This window comes from Ovis canadensis, chromosome 25 (assembly GCF_042477335.2).
Source record: "Ovis canadensis isolate MfBH-ARS-UI-01 breed Bighorn chromosome 25, ARS-UI_OviCan_v2, whole genome shotgun sequence".
In the NCBI taxonomy this organism is placed as follows: Eukaryota; Metazoa; Chordata; class Mammalia; order Artiodactyla; family Bovidae; genus Ovis; species Ovis canadensis.
Genome location: NC_091269.1, coordinates 45,877,438 through 45,899,124, shown reverse-complemented (window position 1 = coordinate 45,899,124; position 21,687 = coordinate 45,877,438). Strand labels below are relative to the sequence as shown.

The 21,687-nt window shown below is 42.6% G+C and overlaps 2 protein-coding genes and 1 long non-coding RNA gene across 25 annotated transcripts in view; 2 read left to right on the top strand and 1 right to left on the bottom strand.

Annotated features, from left to right (window-relative positions):
• On the top strand, positions 1-17,922 carry LOC138430126 (uncharacterized). Its single transcript, XR_011253014.1, has 3 exons — positions 1-142; positions 8,153-8,333; positions 17,045-17,922. It is a non-coding gene; the product is annotated as an uncharacterized lncRNA (long non-coding RNA).
• ANAPC16 (anaphase promoting complex subunit 16) lies at positions 10,229-20,878 on the bottom strand. Of its 7 annotated transcripts, none has more exons than XM_069572015.1 (5): positions 20,353-20,848; positions 18,956-19,091; positions 17,086-17,254; positions 11,963-12,037; positions 10,229-11,050 (listed from the first exon to the last, which is right to left on the bottom strand). In XM_069572015.1, exons 3-5 carry the CDS (start codon positions 17,225-17,227, stop codon positions 10,935-10,937), a joined length of 333 nt encoding a protein of 110 aa, XP_069428116.1. In that variant the 5' UTR covers positions 17,228-17,254; positions 18,956-19,091; positions 20,353-20,848; the 3' UTR covers positions 10,229-10,934. The 7 variants fall into 7 exon arrangements, with proteins under 7 accessions (XP_069428116.1, XP_069428120.1, XP_069428118.1 ...); XM_069572019.1 differs by having other exon boundaries at positions 19,041-19,091; positions 20,353-20,718; XM_069572017.1 differs by having other exon boundaries at positions 18,956-19,117; positions 20,353-20,567.
• ASCC1 (activating signal cointegrator 1 complex subunit 1) overlaps positions 20,145-21,687 on the top strand; it is a 117,794-nt gene continuing 116,251 nt past the window's right edge. For 4 of the 17 annotated variants that reach the window (XR_011253013.1, XR_011253007.1, XR_011253011.1 and 1 more), the window contains exon 1: positions 20,174-20,284. Coding sequence is in view for 2 of the 17 variants with exons in the window: in XM_069572005.1 (XP_069428106.1) it covers positions 21,535-21,594 (60 nt within the window). In the remaining 15 variants the exon portion in view is untranslated. Of the gene's footprint in view, positions 20,285-20,473; positions 21,595-21,687 lie in introns of those variants that run through there. The other 13 variants (XR_011253012.1, XR_011253006.1, XM_069572008.1 and 10 more) reach the window with 11 other exon arrangements.

Below are 21,687 nucleotides of genomic sequence, written 5' to 3'. Positions count from 1 at the left end.
GCCTCCTTGTTTTTGAAACTGCAAGAGCAAGGCTTTTCAACTCATGTTGCTCCTGCATGTTGCATGAGACTTGCAAAAGAGTCTTTTTAGTGAGTTGTCACAACTGATTGCAGAGAGGCTAGACGCCAGCCTGGAGGCAGAGGTAAGCCCAGAGAGTAAACAGTAGGGGAGTCTGTGAGCAGCCAGCACCACCCAGCTGTACTCAGCAACCTGCACTGTTGGGGGCAGGAAATAAGCAGCAAAGCTCTTCCTTTATGACACCCATAGGTCTGCCTCCTTAATGAGGGGCCTGGTCATTGAAAATAAATCCTGGTGCTTATATTATGCTCCATTAATAAGGCTTTTTCCACTCTAGCATTTCAGAAAGTCAAGTGGCTCAGTCGTGTCCAACTCTTTGAGACCCCATGGACTGCAGCCTACCAGGCTCCTCCGCCCATGGGATTTTCCAGGCAAGAGTACTGGAGTGGGGTGCCATTGCCTTCACCTATCCCAGATGGTAAAGCGTTTGCCTGCCAAGAAGGAGACCTAGGGTCGGGAAGATCCCCTGGAGAAGGAAATGGCAACCCACTCCAGTACTCATGCCTGGAAAATTCCATGGATGGAGAAGCCTGGTGGGCTACAGTCCATGGGGTCTCAAAGAGTCGGATTGACTGAGCGACCTCACTTTCACTTTCATTAGTTATCCTTTAAGGGACTTCCCAGTGGCTCAGATGGTAAAGCATCTGTCTACAATGTGGGAGACCCGGGTTCAATCCCTGGGTTGGGAAGATCCCCTTGAGAAGGAAATGGCAATCCACTCCAGTACTATTGCCTGGAAAATCCCATGGACAGAAGAGCCTGGTAGGGTACAGTCCGTGGGGTCGCAAAGAGTCGGACACGACTGAACATTTCAGAGTCTTTCCCAAATCTTGATTTGTGAGAGAGTTTTAGTGTATCCTCCCCACAGGCTGATAGAGATTCGACTGGGTGCTTCCCAGACTTGTCCAAGCTCAGAGATCCCCTTCTTAGAGAAGGAACTTCCCAAAGCCAGCACTACTGCTACTCTGGGGAAGTAAGCACAAAGCTTGCAGCTCCCAAAGACCTGGGGTCTAGTCTTAATTTTGCCAATTTGCTGTGCAACCCTGTGCAAGTCACTTTCTCACTTGAGATTTCAATATCCTCGTTTATAAAAGGAGAGGGTTTGGTTAGATACTGTTGCTGTTACAGGTGTAATTGTGTCCCTCCTCAAAGTTTATATATTGAAGTCCTAACCCCAGTGACTTGGCGTGTGACCTTATTTGCAGATGTTGTTTAGTTACTAAGTCATGTCCGACTCTTCGCATGCCCATGGACTGTAGCCTCCCGGGCTCCTCTGTCCATGGGAATCTCCTGGCAAGAATACTGGAGTGGGTTGCCATTTCCTTCTCCAGAGGATCTTCCTGACCCAAGGATCAAACCCACATCTTCTGCCTTGGCAGAAGGGTTCTTTATCACTGAGCCACTTGGAGGTAGAACCTGAAAAAAGGTAATCAAGTTAAAATGAGGTCAGTAGGGTAAGCCCTCATCTAAGATGATGACTGGCATCCTTAAAGAAAAGGGAGATTTGATACAGAGACGTGCATAGAGCAATGATGATGTAAAGAGACACTGAGAGGAGGTGATCATGTATAAGCCAAGGAGAGAGGCCTAAAATAGATACTTTCCCTCATAGCCTCCAGCAGGAACCAACCACGGTGAACCAACCATGGTGGCATCTTGATCTTGGGCTTCCAGACTTCAAAACTATGAGCTAATTAAGTTTCTGTTGTTTAAGCTACCCAGTCTGTGTACTTTGTTATGGCAGCCCTAGCCCAAAGGAATACAGTTGCCAAGGGGCCAGAGGCCCCTTCAGCTCTTAGACTATGGGATTCTTTCCTGCCATCCCTTCCTTGGTGGCTTCCTCTGCCCCACATAGCCTTTCTGCTATCCTCTCCCCCCGTAAGTAAATGGCATCATGTGTCTGACTTAGCACAGTGCCCCACATATAGTAATTCCTCACTACATATTAACCATGATGAACGTTCTTCGAGTCTCCAGTGCCTGGATATGACCTGTACCTACCCCGAGAGCCTGTGTGCCAAATGAGAGGTGTGGGTGCTAAGCCTGGGCCCTCATGGTTACTCATTCTCCTGCCTTCATTCCTGAAGCCTTTCCTATCCCCCTTGGCAGCTTTTTTAAAAATTTTTGAAAACATTAATTTATTTATTTGGCTGCACTGGGTCTTAGTTTGTGACACGCAGGATCTTTTCAGTTACAGCATGTGGAATCTCATTCTTTGACCAGAGATTGAAGCAGGCCCCCTGCATTGGGAGCACAGAGTCTTAGCCACTGCACAACCAGGGGAGTCCTCCTCCCCTTGGCAGCTTTTCAACTGAGGAGTATTAGAGTGATACCTTCTAGGAGCCGAACTCTTTTTTTTCATGGAAAGTTCATTTTGGCCACAGAGCCAGTAGGACTCAAAAGAGACTGTGAAAGCTCAGGCTGGATGATGGTTCCTCTGTTCTTAGATTCAATGATTCCCCGGGGTCATGAAGAGGTGTAGAAGTCTTGAGGCTGAGCCTCTGCTTTCATATTTGCCCAATGAGGACGCCCGCTGGTTGGCAGCAGAGTAAGGCTTAACTACGGGTGCAGCCAGGGCTTGCGCTCCCAGACAGCCCAATGCTGCCTTCCTCCTTGGGTATCCCTCCCCGCTTCTGCTGCTTCTATAGCTCTGCTCTCAGAATGAACTCTCCTCTGTACTGAGAGATGGCATGGGGATGAGGTCTTGCTTTCTTCCTGGCTCCTAAGTCTATAGGTCTCTGGAGGCAACAGCACCTGGGTCCTCCAGCTGCCATCTCAGGCAGGCTGGGAGACTGTGATTTTCCTTTTCATGATCAGGAGTGCTTTCAAAAAGCACTCTAGCCTTGAGCATTGAATCAGTATCACAGAATGAGCCTTGAGTCTTCTCTGGGCAATGACACTGTTCGAGGATAGACGGTCCTAGGTTGTCCTCTAGGCAATATGTTGGAGAGCTAAGTTACCGTGACTTCATAGAATATTCCAGACTTACTGTATTTTGGAGAGTGCAGAAAGTTAAGTGGGTAGAATCTGACTCCAACAACCCCCAAGCATGAACTTTAGGTTTGCTAAACAGATGAAATGCCCATGCTTGTGTGGTTTATATGCCTGGAGATTTCTGAGAAAAGGAGAGGGAGAGAGGGTGAGGGAGTTTACTTCAGGCCTTCAGGGCCAGGCAAGGAAGGAGGAGAAACCAGTCCAGAGGGAACAACATCTCTCAGCATTGTCCATATACTTTAAATTTGATCCCTTCAGACCGCCTCTTATCCTGGTTTGGCTCAGAGCCCAGAAGGGAGGTTCCTTCGGTAATTCTGAGCTTGGAACATCTGCCTTCCCCTAAAAGTAAGTAAATAAGTACAAATCTGTCAATGCTTTGTTTCTCAGCCAGAGCAGCAGTACTGTGAACAGTATTGCCTAGTGGCTGGTAGAGATCACTTCGATGCCTTATGCCAGCCTAAGGGGCTTAACCTTCCAGGCCCTGAGGAGCCTGCTTCCTGAGTTATTCATTGTGAAGGGCAGGATTCTTGGTCTCTTTCTTAGGTGTACCCTGGCCTTGTCAGAGAAATGCTGTCTTGATGGAAAGTAGAGCATGGCTCAAAACAGTCTGGTTCTTGCTTCCTTCTCCTGAGAGGGCACACCCCTCCTCAGTTTACAGGCTCAGCTCCAGCCACACCAGATGACTTTCGGAGTTCCACGAACGCAGCCCTGCCTGTGTGCGTGCTAGTCCCTGTACTTGGAACGCTTCTCTGGCATCTTCCCCTCTAACCCCGACTGACCAGTCCGCTCAGGCCCAGGCTCACCTTCCCTAGGAAGATTTCCTTGTCATCTCCCCTTCCTTCCCACCACCAAGCCCTCTTGGCTTCCACAGCACCTCGTATGGACCAGAGTCATGGAGTTATGGTGCTGTATAGATTCCATGTTTCTGCTTACTTGTCTGCTTTTTTCACTGGTCCACGTGTTTTGTCAACAGGCTGCAGGAGAGTTACATGAAACCCCCAATTATAGACCTGCTGGCTCCCAGGAATCATGCTAGCGCGTCTGTACTTTTATTAAGCTTAATTCTGAGGCCCAGCTAGGTTTGGGAACGATTGCCCCTTCTTTGTATTTCTGTTGCCTTACATATTACCAGAGACAATAGTAGGCCTTTGAGAAATGTCTGACCCTTCTAATCTCTCTCTGGCAGCCTCTTCTTGTTTTCACTCCTTTCCCTCAGTAGCCTCAGACCAACCATCTGCTTACCCTCTTGTGCTTACCGTGTAACCACCAACTATGCATTTTTTTTTTCTATTCCTACTGCCAGGCTGCTAAGAGCTCCTGGTATACTTCTCCAATGACTGGTGCCATGGCAAATTTAGGGACTTGAACTGCAAATGGCCCCTGAATGTGCTTGGCAGTCTGACCCTGGTCAACTCCTTCCCATTCTTCACAGGGACCATTCCCAATCCCACTGTTCCCGCCTCCTCCTGCCACAGGCCACAGACCAACTTGCCTCCTGCATCACAGAGAAAATAGGAGACTTCTGATGGGAACTCCCTCAACTTCCTGCCACCTCACCTGCATTTACCCACATCAGCACTACCTTTTCACCCTCCTTCCCTTCTAATAATCGCTCCACCTGGGCTCTGGACCCCATCCCTCCCACTTGCAAGGGACCTCACACCCTCAATTATGCCTTCTTTCTGGCCTCTCCCAAAAACAAATGTCTTCACTGTGTTTCTTCCTGTAACTGTCACCCTCCCTGACCTTCATTTTTGCTTCCCCTTACCACTGAACTTCTTAAAAGTGTTGCCTAGATTTGGCCTCACATTTTCGCCTTCCACTCACTCTCCCAGCCACAGCAGACTGGCTCTGCCTCCACTGTACCACTTAGGTGGCTGCTCTTGAGACAAGGTCACCAACAAGCTCCTTGGTAAAGTCCAAAGGCCTTCTTCACCCCTGTCATTTAACTGCTTGGCTACCCCAGATACTGATGTTTGCAGCAGCCCCCTTCTTAAAATGTCCTTTCCTGGTTGCCTTGATGCCATATTCCTCATTTTTCAGTTATTTCTGGTGACTTCCTGCCAGTTGCTTTCCTGGGCTCCTCCTCTGAGAAGGTTCCAATTCTCTTCTCACTGTGGGTTTTCTGCCTGGGCAGTGCCATTCGTGCCTACCTTTGGCTGCATATCTCTAGTCTGGAGAGTCCCAAATCTAACTCTAGCCTAGATCACTCTCCTGAGCTATAGACAGAAAGTCACCTGCCAGATATCTCCTTGAATCCATATCTCTCCCTGTATCCCTGTCTCAGTGAATAGAATCCCGTCCATCAGCTATTTAGACACGAAACCCAGGTGTCCTACTTGAATTCTCCAAGTCTGACGAGTCACCAGGTCCCACAGAGGCTATTCCTTAACTCTCAGTTAAAATCTATCCTCTTGTCTCCACATTTTTAAGGTTTCAGTTAGGTGTCCCCTGGATTTCCATGACAGCTCCCAAAAGGATCTGGGTCTTATCACTGCTAATTTGCACTGTTCCTTGCAGCTGCTGCTGCTGCTGCTAAGTCGCTTCAGTCCTGCCCGACTCTGTGCAACCCCATAGACGGCAGCCCACCAGGCTCCCCAATCCCTGGGATTCTCCAGGCAAGAACACTGGAGTGGGTTGCCATTGCCTTCTCCTTCCTTGCAGCTAAGATTTCTAAAGTGAAACCAGATCTTGTCATTCCCCTACTTCAACCCCTTTAATGGTTCCCCACTGTCCTCTAGTTGAAGTTCAGATTCCTTAGCAAAACCCATCCGGTCCAGTTTTGTCTCATCTCTTGCCTTTATAAATCATCCATAACAAAGCAACCACAGCCCCACAGAAGCACAATGCCCTTCCTCACTCTTGGGCCTTTGCATATTTTGTACCTTCCATCTAGAGAGTCCTTCCTTCTCACCCCACCTACCTGTTCGCCAGGTCTTAGCTGGAGTGGGTTGCCATTTCCTTCTTCTTTTCTAACCCTTGCTCAGCTGGGTTAGCTGTCTCTGATTTTACATGGTTTCTGTTATCATACAGTTTTTAGACTGAAAATTACTCTTTTACCTCTTTTAATATATTTATATAAACTCAAAGCTGATGACTGTCTTGGTTGACAGCATAACCTCAGCATCTAGCACATGCTAGACACAGAGTAAGTGCTCAGCAAATGTCTTTAGAATGAATAAAAGACATTTGGAAATAAACATCCACTCTGTTGTTTCTTTGGAGTAGGAAATGGCAACCCACTCCAGTATTCTTGCCTGGAGAATCCCAGGGACAGAGGAGCCTGGTGGGCTGCCGTCTATGGGGTCGCACAGTCGGACACGCCTGAAGTGACTTAGCAGCAGCAGCAGCAGCTGTTGTTCCTGGTAATAAACTGTATGTGGTTTCATTACCTTCCCTAAAGAGCTTATATTATAAAAATGAAGTAAGTGGATTCTGGAGAAACAGCTTCTCTAGGGAGACTGGTGGAGAAGGAAATGGCAACCCACTCCAGTATTCTTGCCTGGAGAATCCCAGGGACAGAGGAGCCTGGTGGGCTGCAGTCTATGGGGTCGCACAGAGTTGGACACAACTGAAGCGACTTAGCAGCAGCAGCAGCAGCAGCAGGAAGACTGGACAGACTGGAGAAATCAGAGTATCTGGAGAGGTGGAGGGCAGCTTGTGGAGCTGATGTGTGGAACCACCATCGGGCCTGTGTGCAGGAGCCTATGAGGAAGGCAGGGAGCCACCAGCATCATTTGCCCAGGCTCCTCCCATGGCTGTTTTGGACACAGCTTCCACTTGTCAGTACAGCATTATAGAGAGCTCTGGGCTGGGCTCTGGCTTATTGTCTTGTCAATTAATTACCTTAGGCATTTCTCCAGTATGGATGCTGCACCATAGCTAGCCCAGCTTCCACATGAGGGTAGACAGAAACATACAACAAATTCATACTTCCATTCACTCAGTAAATGCCTGCAGCATACCTACCATGTGCCAGCTAGTGTTCTAGCTACTGAATACACATACAGCAATGAATGAGACAGATAAGGGCCTGTTAACCAGGCGGATGAACTAGATGGTCTCTAAGATTTCTTCCATTCAGCTCTAAATTCTGAGACTTCCTCTTTGACCAGATGCAAAGAAAGAAGGCAGGCTAGTAGCACAGGGTCCCGTTCCAGCCTCCTCCTTCCATTCTTCACTCTTGGTGCCATTTCCATCCCAACTCAGCTCTGGGAAACCAGAGATCAAGCATCATTTGTCTTCTGCCTGCAACCCCAAACTTCCCCAAGTGTGTTAGTTAAACCCCGGACCTCTTTTGTGGAGAGGATGTGTCTTGCTTGGAACTTTGGGCAATTACAAGGAGGCCAGGCGAGATATTTTAGGCAAGGTTAGGTGCTCTGACAAAACGAGAGGGAGAAGCATAACTGCCTTCTCCCTCAAGTGTGTTATCTCTTGGGTTTGCCTGAAAGGGCACCATGTCCTTGGACTGGTTCCTCCTCTTCCTTGTGGGTGATAGGCATCTCCTGGTCCTATCTCTTTTCTTCTACCTTTGGCTTGGCCTTAAGGTCCAAAGTTTCTACACTTCAGTATCGGGCATTCTGATCAGGAACAAGGGATTTAGGGCCTCCCAACCATGTGGGGGAAGGGAAGCCGAGGGCTTCGAGTAAATGGACTGAGCAGAGAGATCATAGGGTCAGGAACTTGATTTAGAGTTCCAGACCACTGTCATTCCAGGTATCAGGCGTAAGATGGCACTAATAAATAAAGCATTTATCAGTGAACACTGAGAACTTCAATGCTGATCTTAGATAATAAGATTTTTAACTTCATAAAAGTAAAACCAGCTTTATATAAGTTTACTATTTGTGTCTTATTACCATGAGACAAGGCACTTATACGGAATTATGTATCAAACTGATGTGAACAATTCTTTATTAGCAAATTCTGCCTTCACATTTTCTAGTGTATGACGAACTAGAAGGCATAAAGGTTTGAAAGGCCTATATTATTAACTATACTTTGGTTAATAATCTTGGTACCTTACCTTCTCTGTACTGGTTTCCTCAACTGTCAACTACCTGCCTCATTTATCTCACAGGGTTGATGTGGGATTCAAGACGAGACATTTATGAAACTGCAAAGTGTTTTATGCACTGAAACACTCGTTACCATCAGCTTTCTTAAGACGGAGGCTGTCTGTGAAATCCTGGCTGTTAGCTGCCATCTTCCCTGTCTTCCTCCTTGCACACACAAGAGGAAGACAGGTATACACACACAAGGTATGTATCCCTTAAGCATCTAACTTCATCATGCCGAATCTTAAAAGGTAGATACTGACATAGTATACACATAGTATACATAGTATCATATGTAGATACTGACATAGCTACTTCCTATCAGTTCTTTTTTTTTCCTATCAGTTCTTAAAGGAAGAGGCTGTTCCTTCATTGTACCTTATCACCAAGCAGTGAGAGGATAGTAATAAGGTTTATTTCCTCCAGGTAGTTAATTCATTTTATCACTAAAAAAAAAAAAAAAAGGTTTTAGGGTTTTTCTTTGTATGAGGCACTGGGTTGGGGTCAGTGGGATGAAGCATGATACATATATGTGTGTGTATGTATATATATATATATATATATAAACCTTTTAATTATATATATATATATATATATATAATATATAAAATAATCTCAGCTTTGGAGTCTGGCACATTCAGTTCAAATCCAGACTTGGCCACTTACTTAGCTAGGCAGCCTGGGCATGTAGTAATGCCTTCTCTGAGCTTCAAGTTCATCTGTATTAGGTTTTTTTTTTTAATACATCTTGCAGTGTTACTGAAAGGACTATAATTAGTTCCTTTGAGTGACTGGCACATAATGAGTGCAGAAGTGATGAAAGATGAACAACAACAGGTCCATCTTCAAGCCCAAAGCGTACTAATAGGAGTTATGGATGAGGCATAATGACCAACAGAAAGGTGCAGAGAGGGAGAGGCCATCTTCAAACAGTGAGGGTCTTGCTTCTGGCAGCATTCAAGGAGAAGCCGAATGGTCACTGGAAAAGGGGCTTCGCAAAGTATTTCCACTGAACTCTAAGGCCATGAAAAGAAATGTACAACTTAAAGAGACAAAAATTCTTTAAGTTCAATACCAGAGGGTAAAGACGAAGTAATACAGTGTCTGGGTCCTATAGTTACATAAATCAAATGGAAGTTAGTGATTGCTTCTAAACTGTCACTGAAAATATGATTGAAAGGTTTATTGCAGACTAGGTATTTAAAATTTTTGCTTTGGTAATCATGAAGATGGTTGATACCCAAAAGGACAATGTTAGGAAATTCAACGGCTTTCAATAATGGAACTGGTTTAGGTTAAGAAGTATTATACGGAAATTAGTGAGTTTGAGGGCTGGTAATTTTTGTGCTCTGATGTGCTCCAGAGACAAGGTTAGTGGGCTGAATTGTCAATAAACTGCAATCTGTTTTAAGATTTTCTTCGGTGTCTGGGTTATGTGGCCATGTGCGGGTCTTCATCTTCCCTGTGCTCAGACTCCGTTATCAACTCAATGAGGCCACCACCTCCCTATCACGGAGTATGTATTAAAACATTCTAAACTCCTGAGATTAAGGCCAACTGCTACTGGGGTTTTATTTATTCATAATTAACTAACTCTAAGCAGGTCAGGAACAAGTTATTAATGAGGAGAAAGGCAAATTCTGTCTGGGGCAAAATTTGCATACAATCTAAATGACTCTCCTAACTATATAGGGTAGAGGTGGGGGTCCCATGAGAAAAAACAAAAGATCATCTCTTAGCTTATCAGGTTTTTCCTTATCATGGTTAAAAACCTACTTAGATATTGATGATAAATTCATATACTTCTGGGGTGGGAGATGAGAGGGGGATCCAGGATTGGGAGCTTGTATACACCCGTGGTGGATTCATGTCAATGTATGGCAAAACCAATATAGTATTGTAAAGGAAAATAAAGTAAAAAAAAATAAAAAATTAAAAAAAAATTCATATACTTCTAAAAAGACAAATATCCCTGAGATGAAGCAAATCTACCATTTGTTTAGGAGAAATGGTTGTTAGAGTCCCGTCTTATAAAAAAGTAATTTGACCTCTTCCCCCTATCCCAAATCCCTGAGGCTTTGAAAGGATAAAGAAACCAATTTGGAGTTCTTTCAAAGGATTTATTTGCTACAGAATTGCCAGAGCCCACCAACAAGATGAACTCAGGATTTCTGTGTTTAAAAGGATTTTGCTCACTGCTTTATTTTTACAAGAACTTCAACATTCAAAAAGCAATTCTTTTTGCCAGCATTTGGCATGCCTAGAAGAGGTTAGAAAAAGTTAGAATCTATAGAATTAGATGTCTAAAAATAGAAAAAATCCCAAACATTAAAAAATTCCTAATTTGGACAAGTCCTGAGTCGAAATCACATTCATCTGCAAAAAGAAGGGTTTTAGGTCAGAAATGTATTTTATAACTCCAGATCCTGATCTTGGACTTGACTGGTGAGGATTCTAGGAACTGTGTGAATGACAGGAGGGATGTCTTTCGTCTGGCCAATTCTGGCATGTGTCCTGGATTGTGAAGTTTTATAAATCTCTTTTAAACCCAAACTTCCTGGTTCTCTGATGTCGATTGTCTAAATCCGATTCTCAATACTTTTTTAAATAAGCAAAAAATTTCCCTGCAAGATCACACACTTAAGAATTTGTTGCTTGTGTACAGATACAGAGAAACCAAGTATGAATGTGAATTAATAATTCAGTGATGGAGCCGTGAATCTCTGGATGGCTATATACATTGTAAGAAAAGTTCCTTGCTAGACCTGCACTTGCTGTGCACCTGAGATGACCATCCAGGCCAGGTTAACCTGAAGAGGGTGTGAACCCCAGCAGCTGCTCGATGGGTTTAAATCGCCACTCATCTGCCTCCAGCTCTTCTACCAAACCAGCTAGTTTTTCCATCCGAGCAACTTGCTGATCTGTAAAGAATCAAGGAGATAGTATTTATTAATTATACACCAAGCAGCAAGATGATGACTGATTTAAAAATAATTTCTAGAAAGATTTTCCCCCCTCAATATTCTAGTAATGGGGTCTTACCCTATGTTGTCAGAAGACTTAATCTTTTAATTTACATTTTATTTTTAACTGTAGGATAATTACTTAAGACAATCTTAAAAAAATAGTAGTACTTATCCTCCATGCCATTTGTGTACTAAATTTATGATTGGTATCCTAAGAATCTAGGGTTACAAGTAGTTAAGGTTCTGTGTTTCCACTGCAGGGGGAACTGGTTCTATCCCTGGTTGGGGAACTAAGATCCTGTATGCTACAAAAAGCTAACAAACCCGAAAAGCCAAAAACCTAGGGTTACAAGCAATTGCAGCTCGCCCTACCCCCGCCCACCCCAACATTATGTTCTCAGGGGAGAAATAGTCTGGTTTGGTGGTGGAACAGAGTTCCCTGATGCATAAATGAAGACGGGTGAGGCATGATAGAATAGAAAAGGTGCTACTAGGATCTTCGAATCCAGATAGACCAAGAGGTATTACATACATATCTGAAGATGCAGACAGTGGTAACAATGGAGGACAACAGGAAAAGAAGGTTTCAGGAAGGAGTGGAAAAAGCAATACAAGAGGAGTAGGAAGCATTAACTCCCCTAGAAAACCAACCCCTTTGACTTCAAATTTAAGTCTTAATGTAACATTATCTGTGGATTAAGAACTGTAGAATGTTCTTATCTGCAGGCAATTTGGGAAGTCCACTTAAGTAGCCTTGCTGAGTTTTTGTTACAGAGCACTCTGACCTTTCTAAGTCCCCCTCTCCCACCCTTCAAGTTCCTAGTAAGTTCATTTTCACAGTTAAGTACACAGTACTCACATGCTTACCATGTTTCACCTGCTTGAGCGTAGATGCCACTTGATAGCTGAAAACAGATTCACAGAGGAATCTCTCAGAGCCATCTAGAAACAGAAGAGGACAAGTTTTAATCTGCTCCAATCCATTTTAATCTAATGGCTTCTGATAAATGTAGTAAACACACCCATTCTCCCTGCTTTTACATTCAGGATCTAGTTTTCAGTGTTTACAAAGGGCTTCTGTTTCACTTAGAATTAACACTGCTGTGTTATAAAAGCTACTTCTATACCTAAAATGTTAAAATAGTCCCTCTACTTGTTCAAGAGTTTAAAAATAGTGTTAAAATAACAAAAACAAGAAACCCCAGTCTGATGCCCTGGTCAACACTTCTCCCATCCTAACTTGACAATTTCTTAATGTTCTCCTATTTTGTATGTCAAGCAAACACTGACAACTAACACATTTGGTCATGTGGCCCCAAACTTTCAAAATACAAAGGTACACCAAAACTCTTAATTGTTTTCATTCTAAAAAGTAAAGTTGAAGAAAAATAGCTATTGTCAATATTTTGTATATCAAGTTATATCACAATGACCATCACAAAACACTGCTGGGAAATTTCATTCTGTAAACGCAAACTATAACCTTGATTTTCCAACTTAACTAGAACACTGCAATTTGGATGGTTATAAAAGTATGGTGCAATTTCAGAACCTAGCATTGTACTGATGCCAAGAACTGGATACATGAAGGTAGCTAATTCAGTCACCCCAGTACTTGGAAGATGATTGTGAAACATAAGCTAGTTCATGTTATTCCTTATCAGGCAAGGGCTGATACAACAAAACATACCCCTAAATACGCAGAACTCATGTAGGAAAATGTGACTTCAAGGAGTAGCAGAAACCATTCAGGGAAGGGATCTTATTGCAGAAATTCTAAAACAAACGAAGGGAGAGGACACAGCTGTCTTTTTTTAGGCGGTGGTTCATGCCAACACTGCTGGATGTCAAGCACTCACCCATCAATCACGGGTTGCTGCCGTCAGCCAGCTATTAAGTGACAAGCAGACAGGACTAACATATTCTGGCTTCATGGTGAGTTTCCATGAAGGTCTGGTGTCAAATGTTCACACAGCAAGGCAGACCTTATTTCAGAAGCTCATGATAAATAAGAAAAACCATAGATACTATATTCAAATAGCTTAAATATACGACCAAGAGGGCTTCTACTATTATCTTCAAAATTGTTTCAAAAATATTATTCCATACATAATATATATGAAATTATTATGTATTAATATATACACATATTATATATTATGTCAAAATATAATTTCATATAGTTATGTAGACTTTATTATTCTTTAAATTCAACTTCTTTTCTAAATATTGTGTCATATGGGGATAGATCCCATTCCCTCCTCCCACCCCTATTCCTCTGGCAGAATGTAACTCATTTAAATCATCTAAACTGAGCAAAAATTTAATTTTCAACTATTGAATATTATACTGGCTGTCCAGTCTAAAGATCTAGGTAAGCCAATGATATTACTGAGTTTTTCAAATAAGGGAAATGGCCTGAAAATAACTATGAATCCCACTATGGGAAGAGGGGCTGTGTGAACATTTGACACCAGTGATGCAATTTATTATGCCTAATAAATTGTGTAAGTATGCCAGCATTCATACCCTTGATTAAAGAATCAAATTATAACTTAAGTTTTATTTTAGGAAGAGCAAAGCATACAGAATTAGAGCTCTTCTCAGGTGGTTTGATCCTGAACTTGAGGATATCACACCAAGGCAGTGGGGATTCTGGCTGTAAGGACCAGGCCAAGATTTGTTTGCAAGCTCTTCAAAGTGCTACCTCCCGCTTACATTTAATCACAGGTGTTATTAGGATAAATGCTTAAATTATAACATTTGCATATTTCCCTTGATAATGAACTTCAAAGCAAAAGGATACGTAAGCTAATCTTTGAGAAAGGCACCCGCATATCACTTTGCTGCTTTGTATGTCTATGGAACACATTTTTGCTGATTTGCAGCTCTGCATTAACCACGAAGTCCACTGCTTCTTGGCTACATCCTATTAGATGTGATATCTGTAACAATCTAAAGTCTGGAATTTCTCCAGAGAGGAGTCAGCCTGGGGCAATCTGTCTTCCATTTAGAAATTGTAATCAAACTCTCTGTAACACACCAAGTAGCAATACATCAGCTTTCCTCTTTAAGGGACAAGTAAAGGTTATAAATGGTGAAAAGTTCAGTAAATTGTCCAAATCTAACACCACTGTTAACTCCAATAAATAGGATGCTAACAAATTCATTTAAAAGACTTATTATCCCACAGCGGGAAAACAGGCAATGGCAGATAATTTATGCTCCAGTGGCATACGATGCCACCAAAATTCAGCCATTTCAGGACTGGAAGGCAGTCTCCAACTTGCTTACTAATATACGGTGAGACAATAGGGTGAGACAATCCTAGCCAAAGGCAGGGGAATGTTGAAAAGTCCTGTACAGTATACTGCATATGTGAGGTGTCTTGATATCAGACAGCAGATACACAAAAAAGTTAATACACAAGGTTAAGTACAGGTTATTTCGGTTTATTATCCTAGACTTGGGAGGATGCAAGACCAAGTTGAACCTGTTAAGATAAAAAACAGCACCTAATTGCTTTTGTTCTTACTCTGAAGAGGCAACTCTTCCTACTCTATTTTCATACAGGCATATCTCAGAGATGTCATAGGCCTGGTTCCAGACCACTGCAATAAAGCAAATCACACTAATTTTTTAGTTTCCTATTGCATATAAAAGTTATGCTTATACCATGCTGTAGTCTGTTAAGTGTGCAATAGCATTATGTCTAAAAAAAAAGAATGTACATACCTTAATTAAAAAATATTGCTAAAAAAATGCTAACCATCAACAAGGCTTCAGGGAAATGTAACCTTTTTGCTGGTGGAGGGTTTGAAATACTGTCAGCATTACCAAAATGTGACACAGAGATAGGCAATGAGTAAATGCTGCTGAAAAAATGCCGCCAACATACTTTTTCAAGGCAAGGTTGACCAAACCTTCAATCTGTAAAATACATGGTATCAGCAAAGCCCAACAAAACAAGGTATGCCTGTATTCCATTAAAGTTCCGTAAGAAAAATGGTCAGGTACATGTGCATTAGATTACTTGCATAATAGTATCACCTATAAACACAGTAGGATGAGGTAACCAAATCTACCATCCCTTTTAATTCACATTTAAGGGTACCCTTTTCAATTTAACATTTTTCACTTGACTCAGGATAGTTCAAGGGCTGCCACCTCTAAGTTTTCATAGGTTGTCCTTAAATGTAAATAGCTTTAAAGTATAGGTGAAACTTTAAACCTAAGAAGAAAACCCAAACTGGGCACTGCAAATTTAAACTTAAATTCATTCTACAGTAGAAAGGCAACACAGTCCCCCATGAAGCATACTGAGATGGAATAAAAGTGGACAGAACTATCACTTGTTAGAACATCAACATTTAGACTAATCTCAGAAGCCTTTCTTCTTTAATGTTTCCAAGAAATCTGGTGTACACTGACAAAGAATGCTGACAGCTCTGAGACCATGGAGGTACCGCTGTATTAAATTCCTCCTGTAGCTAGACTTTAAATGACTTTAATCTTAGGGTTCATTGTTAAATAAGGATTCCTTTTCTGCTGCCATAAAACTCATTAAGCAATTTAAGTGCCTCCAACTTTTGATTTGTTTTGGGAGAAACTTCCTAATACCAGGTCTCTGAAGCATATAACTTAAGTCATAATTTATTTTTAGTGCCAAATATGGTAAACAAGGCCCTAGATGTTCACTACCTCCAGACTCAGTGATGTTAGCTTGAGTATTCAGTTAACATAATTGAAGAAAACAAAAGGGCATAGACAGAAGTATCAGTACATACACCTCATGTATCACTAACTACAATATCTGGTTGTTTACTTCACCAATCATGATTTGAACCAATTCTAAAAAGTCTTCCTATGTTTAGTCCCAGTCTCCCCTATGGTCCCAATCTTCCTGTGTTTTCCTGTCACAAGTGATACTTCTGTCTGCGTTGGCTTAATCCAAACCTCTGCTTTTTATTATACCTGATATAAATGAAGACCACCCCCCAAAAGCTGACTCTTAACTGCAGTCTGTGCCTTTCTCAGATATTTCCAGATTAATTTTTAAGTATATTTACTGAAATCTGCAATATTTAAAGCAAAAAGGATCAGTATACAATTAAGCACAGATATGCTTGAATCAAGCAGATTTTGAATCTTTAGTAGGTTCTTTACTGATTTTTTTCGAGGTATGAAGAATAGTTTAATAGTTAAGGGCCACTTTCATGAGAATCCCCTGGATGTTAGTCAAAATGGAGATTCTTGTGCTATAACCTAGACTAATTTGGAATCTCTAGGTGAGCCAGAAATGTGCATTTTAAATCAGCTCTTCAGGAGGTTTTAATGTTCTCTATTAAGAATTTATTGGTCCATCTCCTAAAGTGACATGTACCTGATGAATTCTAGGTACTAAAGTTGTTTCATGCTTATAGCCTGTGCCCTGATCTTGGCCAGCCAGTTTGCAAATGTGTGCTGAATAAGATAGGGGATGATTTGATGCACATCCAGCTCCAGTGCTTGAGAAACCACACTGCACTGTCCTGCAGTGGGCCATGTAAGAATAGTAGATTGGTTTTTATTTTCTCTCAGAATCTCTTCATCTATCTGTAGGTGAATTATCTTAGAAAAAATATATATGAAACCTACTAACCATAGGGAAGCCAACTGGTGCCAGGATAAAGCAAACTGGAGCAGGAGTTTAATGGAATTCCTGGTCCAAGTGCTGACTGTGTCTTTTCACATGGTCAAATCACTTTATCTTTTCTGGGTCTAAATAACTCTAAATGACCTCCATGATTTCCAAAGTCTTTTTCAGCTCCAAAATCCTAATTCTGGAGAAAGATTTGTGTTTTAAAGATATTTTGAAATGAGGACAAGAGAGGAAATGTAGAGCTGAAATCAGGACAAACTCGTAACTAATCCACTTAATAGCTTCTTTACAATTACTATTCATTGCAGGTCTGAATCCAATTACTCAGCAAAAAGCAGCAGGGGATCACCTTCCAACACCTCTCCGGCTCCTTTGGGGTAGGTGAAAAGGGCTTTCCGTGGTGGGGCGAGGTCTGAGACACTGAAGCCAGGTCCAGTGACAGAACTCCCACTGACCCCACCGGCTGAGGAGGAGGATGAAGAGGCAGCCATTTCCTCTCCAGCAGAATCCTCACTTCACTACAGAGAAAGAAAAACAGCAAATTGGCAGTTTATGGAAGCGAGACCGACAACATTTCATTCCAGCTACCATGAAAGCCAGCATGCAGTTTAGTCAAGAATTAGTTCCAAATTTTTCTACCCTCTGTACTCCCACGATCTTTTAAGGCTCCTTGGGCCAAAATGTCACTCAGGATTTTAAGTGAAAGTATGTTTATTCTTAGTTTTTCTACATAAAACACTACTTCCTACCATTAGCAAACTGTTTATGTCATTTGGGATTGACTGTGGGTGATTTATGGGTTATGAAAGGGTGATATGGCAGTGCCAAGGTAGCAATTTGACTGAGGAAATAAATTATATGAGGATAAAACAACCATGCCTCATGGGACAGTTTGTCTTGGATACATCCTGACCAAGCCACACCAAGAAATTCACTTATAAAATTTTCCAAATAAAATTCCAGAATAACACTGTGTTCTGTTCCCAAGGAAGGGGAATGGTTAGGAAATACATATTGGCCCTTTCATTAAATTAAAAAAATTTTTTTCATCCAAATGTAATACCCAAATTGATCACTTGGTGGTGTCCCAAAACTGGAACAAAATAGTTCAAGAATGATCTTAGAATCACAGCTTATTAGGAATTAGAGGGGCTGTGAGTGTTTAATACTATATCAAATTAAAAAATCAAAAGGTCCAAACGTAAATGAGAAAATCTGTACCAAATATATGTCTCCTTTAAAAAGTTCAAAACAAAATAGCAGCTTACACTACACATTTACAGAAGATTCCAAAAGGTTTATGTTTTCTATATAAAAAGAACAGTCTTCTTTCAAACTCAGAACTATCATTCAAGACATAGAACAGCCAGGGTTGAAAAGTGGAGTGCAGAATTAGCAACAACTTTAACACATATTAAAGTAATTGGAGTGTGGCTCAGAGGTTAAAGTGTCTGCCTGCAATGTGGGAGACCTGGGTTCGATCCCTGGGTCTGGAAGATCCCCTGGAGAAGGAAATGGCAACCCACTCCAGTATTCTTGCCTGGAGAACCCCACGGACAGGGGAGCTTGGTGGGCTACAGTCCATGGGGGGCAAAGAGTAGGACACGACTGAGAGACTTCACTTTCACTTAACACATATAAGCAGTTTTCTGCTGAGATGGAAAGATTACCTAAGTAATTTTTAGCTTTAAAGATTTAGGTTAAATTTTGAATGCTACCAGCAGGTGGTAACCAAAGTTAAAGTGAAACTCACAATAAATGCTAGTTTGGAACTGCTCTATAAAGGCAGGCATTCTGATCACCAAGACCAAACATTATGCTTGGCTTATACCAACTAGCTGTTGATTTAAATGTTTGCTAAATGAGTTGACATTTCACAGGAACCACAAGATTCCTTAAAGACTATCTAATCCAATCCCCCCATTTTGCACACAGGCATACAGACTTCAGCTTATTTGTTGTGCCATTTTTTAAGCAATGGCTTTATTGCATTGTCATGTGCTATATGGGCTTCCCCGGTGACTCAGTGGTAAAGAATCCACTTGTCAATGCAGGAGACATGGGCTCGATCCCTGGGTTGGGAAGATCCCCTGGAGAAGGAAATGGAAACCGACTCCTGTATTTCTGCCTGGGATCCCATGGGGACACAGGAGCCTAGTGGGCTATAGTCCTAGGGTCGCCAAGAGTCAGACATGACAGAGCGACTAAACAACATGTACCCTGTGAGAGGTGAAACAGCACACTGATTAAGAGCTCACTCTGAAGCCTCTTGGCCCAGGTTCACGTCCTGGCTTTGTTACTTGCCGTCTGATTCGGGACAAATCACTCCACCTCTCTGCTCCTCAGCTGTCTCATCTATAGAATGCAGATAATGATAGTACCTACATCAGAGGTGTCAGGAAGGTTAATATAACTAAAGCATTTGGAACACTCATAGGCACAGTAAACAACAGCTATTCAAAACTACCAATGAATATTTAGTCCTGAATCTTTTTTTTTTTTTCCCCTGCAGATTCCAATTTTTCATACTTAGTATGTTTCAACACACTCATGGGAAAAGTCTTAATTCTCTCCATTCGACACAGAGTGTCAATGTCAAATGTCTCTTAGAATGGAAAGTGCATGCTCAAGAAGAGGGATAATGCACCCCATTCTCTCATTTTAAGGTTAATGATCTTAGGAAGAACCCTTTGCTTAGGAAAAGGGGAAGTTGTTGTCTTTCAACTCTCAAGGCCTAGCACAGAACCTGGATTAGTGTTTCCTGAATGAATAAGGAACAAATGACAGAACACAGGGCTAGCAGGGGATAGAAAAGTTTGATGTCAGGAGGGTTGGTCCATGATTGGTTTTTTCTCCCTCATTCTGTAGATCTGTTTACACAACTGTTTTTCCAATAAGGCTGCCAAGCCCAAGGTAAGTGCTCAGTAACATTTTGTTGAATATTCAAATACTAATGATGAAATAAGCTGGGACTTGACCCAATAAGGGAAGCTGGAACTATTGGCAGTAGAGAGTCTTACAGGAGAGCAGAGATACTGCATGGTTGTGTTCAGTGACAGGATGATCAACACATTTACTTCATGCATGACAGGGATGCCCTCGTATTCACAAACCACTTTCCTTCCTAGCAGATACATGCTTATATTCTTGAAAAGAATCCTTTTTAAAAAGTCTCCTTATCAAAAAGACAAGCAATCATTAAACTCCATCATCAGAAATCATTCCAAATAGCTGGATTACCAATCAAAAAGGTGCTGCAGCTAAAAACAGCTTGGGTGGAAAGGGGCTGAAGAGGGGATGGGTCAGAATGTCAGCTGTTCCCAAGCGAACTCCAAGCCATGACCCCACACCCACCCAGACCGCCATCTCACCCCACCTCCCCCGTCTCCAGGGGGCGACGCCACTGGCGCCATCCCACTGCGCAGGCGCCACCGCTTGGCCCGCATGCGCAATTGTCTCGTGCGGCCTGAGGAAATTTCCTCTTACACGCCCACTGCGGCAGGCTCCAGTTCCTCCTCCTCCTTTCTCCACTTTACTAGTCCCTTCAGGTAGGATCCCAGGGATCAGCTCCCTTTCCAGCAAGCTCCCGAGGGTCCCTGAGCCCTCGACCACTTACCTCAGCTGGTTTGGCACTTTACAGCCCCGCCCCCAACTGCAGCGGCTGCGTTTTCTACGACGAGGCGGCGGCGTGCTCGCGCCCGTGCGGAGGGAGCCCGCGGCGGCCGCGGCGTGCGCGCGCCAGTGCAGTGGTGGGCGTGGCCGGGGCGGAGAGCCACGGAGACCCGGTTCTGGGAGAGACCTTCTGGGTCCTTCGTCGGCTCTCACTGCATCGGTTTTCCTACCACCGCGGAGTCCTTCTCTGTTCGCTTGCTTTGACGTACTGGGGTTGATTTTTGCTCGCTTTTATGATTCAAGGTTTCATCTTCGCTCCCGGACCTTATAGGCCTGCTTTCCTCTCTGTCTCTCCAAACCACCACGGAGCAGGATTAAATTGGCTATTCCCCCATCCTTCCTCCTGAGTAGTCTTGTAGCCCAGGGCCTTATAGGAAAGGCAGATGGAGGGTTTGCTATCTCTGAGACAACCTTCTCTTCCACAGCTCAGTTTGAGGACCTACCTTGACACTGACGTCTACTTTTGTGGCGAGCCTTTTTTTTTTTTCTTTGAGAGGTCCTGGGGAATTGAGTATTAGGGTGTAATGTCATTAAAGTATTGCTAGTTATGCCTCCTCTTTCGATGTTCAAGTCTGTTTATCTTGTATATTGTTGTTTCTCACAAGACGAAACTAACTCATTGGTTCTGTAAGCAGATTACCAATGAATGAAAGCGATTTACTTCCTGAGGTTAGATTGAGCATTAGTGTGTTTAGTAAGGATTGATCTTTTTGGAGGGGGACTGCTTAAGTTATTTTGGATTTCAAGACCATGTGCCATAAGTGGTAGGAACCTTGGTTAAACGTAACCAGAGCTACCCCTAAGAAGCTTTGCTTCCTAAATTGTTAATTCATTAAGTGGTGACTAGAAACTTGGTTTCTCCCAGAGTGATGTACAGTTTTTGGCAGTGACTATAGAAACTGAATTCCTTCCCTCAGCAATGTGTTAGTTTGAAGAACCATGTTGGTTAAGTCATATTTTAACTTTGTTTTAATAGGCAACTGGATCTAATTGTTGAGTATGTATTTCTAGCACCTGTAAAAGTAGTTAAGGATTTTTTTGTCCTCCCCTTGAGGATAAATGTATTCAGTTCAGTTCAGTTCAGCTCATTTCAGTTGCTCAGTCGTATCCAACTCTTTGCGACCCCATGAATCGCAGCACACCAGGCATATCCCTAATTCTCTTAACTGTCATACTGGATAAGAGGGTGAGACACTTCACAAATGTTCAGATAAGCACAGAGGTTGAATTTTACTCCTTTTAGGTTAAAGTAATGAAGAGACCTCTAGTCTCTCTTCCA